At 41.7% G+C, this 7,234-nt stretch overlaps 1 protein-coding gene across 2 annotated transcripts in view; it reads right to left on the bottom strand.

The window, feature by feature from the left end:
• zgc:92140 (uncharacterized protein LOC447854 homolog) overlaps positions 1 to 7,234 on the bottom strand; it is a 28,542-nt gene that overhangs the window by 12,240 nt on the left and 9,068 nt on the right. For both annotated transcript variants that reach the window (XM_061078406.1, XM_061078407.1), the window contains exon 2: positions 1,474 to 1,603. In XM_061078406.1, the coding sequence (XP_060934389.1) occupies positions 1,474 to 1,564 (91 nt within the window). In that variant the 5' untranslated portion in view covers positions 1,565 to 1,603. The remainder of the gene's footprint in view (positions 1 to 1,473; positions 1,604 to 7,234) is intronic.

Below are 7,234 nucleotides of genomic sequence, written 5' to 3'. Positions count from 1 at the left end.
AGGAGGATGACGAGGACGTGTCGGAGGCAGAATAGAGGGGAAGAGAAAGAGCAGCGGGTCAAGAAGAGGTCACAGAAAGAGGACGAGATGGTGAAGAAGAGTGGGGAAGAGGGGCGAGAGGGAAGGAGGGATGATGGAGAGATAGAGAAAAAGAGAGCGAGAGGACCTCCTGTGGATCGTCATCTGCCACATCCATCTGCCTGTGACCAGTTATACCAGAGTGTTGCTCCTAATTCTTAATCGCTGTTAATCCCTCGTCCATCATCTCTCTCTCTCTCACTCAGGCTTTCACTTTCGGCCCCGTCCCTCACTGCACAACTGTCGCTGCTATAATTAAAGCTGCGCTGTCGCAAACGGTCTGGTCATTTACATAGCACATATAACGTCTCAGGTTCACAGTTGTCTCTCCACATGTCAACCCCGTCCTGAAATGAATGGAAGGGTCCAATTATAGACAATATTCCAAAGTAAAATTTGGCATCTTCACATTTACCATTTTGTACGACCAGGATTCCAAGATTTCAAAATATTCTGTTCAGAAGAATGTACAATTGAAAAAAGTAGCAAATTCTCAACGTAAAGAAGCCAGAGTTTGACCATTCTTGGCATTTTTGCTTGAGAATTGACAAAGAATTGATTGTCTATTGCGTCAATCCAGTGACTAATCCACCTGTTCCCACTCTTATTTGGCTTGAATATTAAATTTGTGAGTCCAGAAGTGTTGTTCTTTTTTTTTTCTATTTCATCTGAATAGCTAGAGGCTTGAAGTGGTAAAACTATTCAGTCTTTCACAGAAGAAAAGCTAAAATTACAGAAAAGCTATCAAACTATGTTTTTGTCAGGCTTTAATGTTTTCATTTCTTCTTTCTTGTTATTACATCTCCAATCGAGACACATTTAAAAAAGAATGGCTAAAATTAAGCGACAGAGGCCAAGACATTCTGACTGTGTGAAACTACTGAAATTGCATGTGGAAACAGTGTAAAATTCATGTGTTAAATCCTTTTTTTTTAGCATCAACTTGAAACTAAACTTATCAAAACAGTGTGTGATAAGAACTACCTAAAATGACAGAATCCATCTTTCAGAATAATGTATTTCACTTGTAGAACGTAAAGGAGACACCTGAGAGAGTCACAACCCTGCAGCCTCACTAACCAGCTACTTCCTCTTACATTAACTCCCCACTCCCTGTAATAAAACTGACTGCAGTGTTACTTTGTGACAGTTATTGCTCGAAATGGAGAACTGAAACACACTGAGCTATAATGAAGAAAATACATTGTGAGGGCAGACAGGGCAATGGATCAACGCTGGGCAATTAACTGAGTGAAATGGAGCTGTGGATCTTTTATTGACGTCCCTGTGTGTGTATGTTTGTCTGTACGTGTGTGTAAGTGTGTGTGTGTGTGTGTGTGTGTGTGTGTGTGTGTGTGTGTGTGTGTGTGTGTGTGTGTGTGTGTGTGAACAGACCTGTGAAGAGGTCTCCATTGCTGTAGGCCTTGCCGCGTCCCTCCTCATCGTTGGGCACGGCCGACACCTGCTTGGCCGAGGTGCAGCCCATGGCCTCACACTGTGAAGCCTCTCCTCATCGCACTCTCACCTGAGCAAAAGATGGAGAGAAGAACTTTTATAATCACGACAAACACGATTAAATGACCAACGGCGCTATTCTGTTCCTACAGTGTACTTTAAAGGTATCGTGTCTCTATAGTTCTGCACTGTTTGTTCAGCAACAGTCGCTGACGCAAGCCAACTTTGTCCTCTTCGCTCTAAACAAACTGGCGCAGTCGATGTAAAACACTGTGAAGTGTTTTCTCACTGCAAACACTTCAGTGTTAAATTCAACACTTGTTGTTTCGAAAAATACATGCAGCTACATTCTGGCGTTCGTGTGTATATATAGTTACAAGGCAGGAAACCTACGACAGATTTTTTCTTTCCACTTCACACAAGTGTGTCACTCTCTCCTGCTGCTCAGAGCCACAAACACAGGGCGAGTCATCATAATCCACAGAAAGCGAAGGGAGCATTCAACGGAAAATGTGGCAGGTTATTACTTGAACTTCAAGGTTCTTTTAAAAAGGTTAAACTTGACCACTGTCATCGTACGTGAAGAACAGGAGCAGCCGGGCGGCGCTTTGGGTAAAAAAAAAAAAAAAAACATGACCTGATTTGGAGTTGGACTGTCATGAGATATTGATCATTTATCTGAACACATTATTTATTTCTAAACATCAAAACATTGCAATAGCAGGCTGACACAGCATCTACACAAACAGAACAGTGTGTATTACATTTCATTTAGCTGATGCTTTTATCCAAAGCTACTTACAATAAGTGCATTCATCCATGAGGGTACAAACCCAGAACAACAAGAGTCAAGTAAGTACAATTTGCTTAAAAAAAAGCCAAATTACAAAGTGATACATGTAAGTGCAATATAAGTGCTACTTCTTTTTATTTATTATTCTTTTATTTTGTTTTAATCCAAAGTGTAGTCAGAAAAGATGCGTTCAGCAGTGAGGGAGCAGCAAGCCGATTGGCCGAAGCAGAGCGGACTGGCCAGGCTGGGGTGTGCCGTTTGACCATGTCCTGGAAGTAGTCTGGACTCGAACCATTCACAGCATGGTTCCCAAGTACTCGTGTTTTGAAACGGATGCAGGCAGCCACTAGTAACAGTGAAGGGAGTGGATTTGTGCATGTCATTTGTGACATATATCAAAGGCTGCTTGTTGCCAGATATTTGTTATAAATCTTGGTCATGGTCACAGCAACAAAACAGAACAGTTTCACTGTTGTTGGGGTTTGAATCTCTGCTGACACATGCCACTATAATGAACTATATTATAAGTACACATACAAACACTGATCTACAACAGTTTTTGTGTGTTTATTATTGAAAAAAGCATTGTGAATTGATTTCATGGCAACTGGTGCGAATGAAACAAAGCTGTAAACTCTCCACTCTGACATGTTATCGCCTTATATAGCTAACTTGGTGGAGAACTGAAAAAACGGTTATTTATTTAGACGTCCAGCAGACACAAAGCACGGTGACATTTATTTGGAGAACTGTCGGACCAACTTGCACTCTTTGATCTGCTTTGCTCTCTTCCGACTAATATTAATCTCTTTAGCTGCTTAATGTTAAACTCTGTTCCCAGCAGGTAGTGCAGAGTTTACTGAGATGGGCATTTGTGGCGTTGCTGAAAACAGCTGTCTGCTGTGGCAGGAAATGGGGTGAATGAGAGTAAGCAAAAGCAGTAAAGTCACTGGCCGTGAAACCAATATTATGAATATGAATATGCTTAAATGCATTCAATACAGTGAGAGCCCACTTTTACAACAGCTCTGGCTCTGAAGGATAAGTTCCCATTTATTTTTCAGAAGTATGTAATCAGGCAGAGCAGCTACGAGATGAATCGTGACAAAAAAACATTTGAGTCGGAGCAAACAAATGTTGGAAAACAGAAAAAAGGTAAAGGATTGTGAGAAGGAACTATTCATCCCTTAAACCATTGCAAATGAGCCCTTTCGAACGACTTTCAATCATTGCCAATCTGAGCATAGCCAACATGATTTTCATGTTACATGTGAGGATTGTGGGGGGTGTAGTACTTCCACACACGTATAAAACACATTTATCTCAAAATGTAGTTGATATCATAACATATAACATTGTTTCCCAATCTCATAGCTTGTGGTAAATCCAACTGGGAGGGTTATAACAGTATGGCTGATAATTAAAAGCTCTACTTAGAATGAACTGAGTATTGACTCTCGGAACCACACTGTCTAGCTCTATAGAAGCGACTCTTTTCCCTTTATAATTTGTGATTGAATGAATTTGATATAAAAAAAAAAAATGCTGTATTCCTTTGTCCATAACTATTTTGAATATTAAAATATAACCTTGTGTTGGCCTTGTTGAAGCATCTTGAAAGCCAACATCTGTTGCTTCACATCATGAGGGAAGGAATAAAATACTGTACATTTCACACGTCATTATTATTATTCAGAAAAGAAGAGCAAAACCTTCCCACCTAGCATGACAGCTAATACAAAGACGTCGCACTGTTACACAAATTACACTATAGATCGTCTCTGTGTCACTCACACATTCCATATGCTGTCACTGACAGGGCAAAGCTGACTGCTGCCAATTCAAAAAATAGACACAGAAAGAGGCAGCCAATGACTTCCCATCTGCAAAAGGAAATCTGGTGCACGAGCGTGGGACGAGCACCAGACGAAGAAGGTTGGAGAGGCAGAAAAAACTGATGACGAAAGAGACAGATAAAACAAAGAGAGCGAGGGAAGCGGGTGGAGTAGACGGAGGGGGACGTAGGGGTAAAAGGAAAAGATGCAAAACAGTGGGATGGAAAGAGGCAAGGAAAACAGACAAGTGGCGAGCTTCAAAAGAACGCCGCCGCCTGCCCCTCCTCCTGCGAGCGTTTGAAGTCCACAGTGTTTACTCCAGCCTCCATGTCTCTGGACCCAACACAAAGCACCAGGTGTACCGGGTGCAGGGAGTGGTGCCGGTGCAACTACACGTCTGTGTGTACGGGCAATGAAACCATATTTTATGTGGTTTTGGTTGGATAGTCAAGGATAATTCCAGTTATTTGGCCGTTAATTGCTAATTAGCAACTGCATTTAGAGTTATTGCTGATATTTTGGAGAACAGTTGCTACAGAGATGTCGGGCGGTGAGAAACATTCAGGTGATCACACAGACTGACATCGTTATAGCCCTGTCACGCACACGTTCCCAGATCTCAGCAATTAACTTGGTGAGTTAGGGCTGCCTGTCATGTTTTATCTTGCTTCACACCAGAACAGCCTAGTTTCATTTGTCTGTGTGTGTGTGTGCAAAGTATAACTCAACAGTGCATGGACAGACTGTCAACAAACTTGAGTGTGTGTTGATGGTCAAAGGTCAACAAATACATGGTCCAAAAAACACATTTCCCAACACATCTCGGCAAACAGTAGAGGTAGGGAGACAATCTAAAGCTTATATTCCCCATCAGGTGACGTCAGGAGGAAGTCACAAGTCAGATCATATGGTAGGAATGACGTTATTATGATGTAAGAAAATGATCTCATATATTATTGCTCCCGTGAGCCTTTTGCAACTAATAACATAAGCGACACGTTCAGAGACTTTAGAATAACCAATCAAGATGTCATGACATCATGGTATTATTGCTGTATCGCCCTTCCAATTCTCATTTGAAACTTGAGCTACTATTCAATCATGTGAAATTAATAAACTGTCCTATTTCATTTTGCAACAAGACTTGTTTGATGTGAAATCTACGTAACAGATTTTTCTGTGTCAAGAAAGAGCCCATTGAAGCTTGGGCTGGATCAGAGGGCAGTTCCAGGAACTTTTAATTACATTTTTAACATTGGGAAATTTCCCCAGTAACAATGCATGAATTGTGATGACAAACATTTGGCCCATTTAGGGGGACTGCTATCTATGAGTCCCCGTAATTCGGTGCAACTTCATTGAATAGAAGGGACTATTGGGGTATTCTTTAAATCAATCAATAAATGTAAAGCAAAATCATCTCTGGAGCCAGAATTGAGCTTCCACATGAATTCCTCAAATTGTTCGCAGAGGTTGTACCTAGAGAGACCGAACTAAGGCACACAAGCATGCACACACACACACGCACACGCACAGACAAAAACACACACGATGGTTTCACCTGTGGCCTGTTTGAGAAACCTGGTCGAGAGAGCAGCTTATCAGTCTGCTGCAGGCAGCCTGGGACACCTCCTACTGCTACTACCACTCTGGAACAACTCAATTATATTTCACTTACACACATTCACAGAGAGACACACACACACACACACACACACACACACACACACACACACACACACACACACACACACACACACACACACACACACACACACACACACACACACACACACACACACACACACACACACACACACACACACACACACAGACACACAGGATGAAGGTCTCAATGTAGTTTCAGTCGCATCGTCTCAATGAGACACTAGCAGTGAAGTTTAAAAAATTAATCTCATCCAGCATAATCCGTCTCTTGACATGTCGCTAAAAATGAGGATTTTGTGCCGGGGAAGATGAGGTGTCTACCCGGAAACCGTGCCGCGGGGCTGCGTGTTGCCTGTCAAGAGAATCAAAGTGCCGTGAGCTAGAGACAAAAAAGCCACAGAGAGAGATACTGAGACGGGAAAGAGGGGCGAACAAGCGCAGACAGCCAACAAGACAGAGGCCACAGACACGGAAACAGTGAAAACTCTTTTAACTCTGGGCTATTAGTGTAAATTCTGAAGTGAATATTAGATTAGCAGAAGCTGAGAGACTCCCTTCTGAAAACCACTGAAGGAACAAATGCATTGACAAAAGGAAGCAACCTTGATAGATTTTCACTTCCAAAGGGTCTCCAGTGTGTGGGCAGCATCTGTTTGAAGGGCTTTGATTTGTGTGTATTGAAACATCAAATTGTGAGTAGGAGCGTGCTAAAAATAGACCCAGCAGTCCCAAAGCTGCTGTTGTGTGCAGGGATCATGCTAGACTGTGTGAATCTGTGAGCCAAGCTGCTATTACTTGGGGTCTAAGCATGTATGAGCTACAATATACCTATAAGTAAGTAACTGTGTCCTGTGACAGGGCAAAGGATGCAGGGACATACAAATCAGCTGTGTGTTGAAATTCAAGGAGTTCTAACTGGCTGGCTTTGTCAGAAATCAGACACAGCAACAGTCTGTTTTTTATTATTGCACACAGTCTCTTTACAGTTCTGAGGAAATCTCAGAATTCCTCACCCGAGACTTTCTCTGGGAGGTTTGATGTTATAAGGGACGCGAGCTGTTGATGTTGGCACCATATTCGAATCAAAGACCAATCATGTAAAGATTTGTTTGGGATTTTGTCATCTCGAATGTACAATGTTTGCCTCAAAGATGGCCTAAAAAGCTAGTTAACAATCTCAAGGAGACCCAAGATGATTGATTACTGAAGTAGAAATTAGAAACTAAAAACTGTGTTCAGCTTTCTGACTTTTGTCAAATCTTGGTTTGTTTGTTTTTGTCAAAATAAATGAAGAAAAGTAGCATTTTACCTCTAAGGCCTCATAAGACAATCTTCAAATGAAATTGTCACAGAGGAGAAAATTACTTTTTATGACTTAACAACTCAGCGATGCACCAAAAAGACA

This window comes from Limanda limanda, chromosome 9 (genome assembly GCF_963576545.1).
Source record: "Limanda limanda chromosome 9, fLimLim1.1, whole genome shotgun sequence".
NCBI lineage: Eukaryota > Metazoa > Chordata > Actinopteri > Pleuronectiformes > Pleuronectidae > Limanda > Limanda limanda.
Note: the sequence above shows the minus strand (reverse complement) of the source record. Positions and strands in the feature narration are given on the sequence as shown.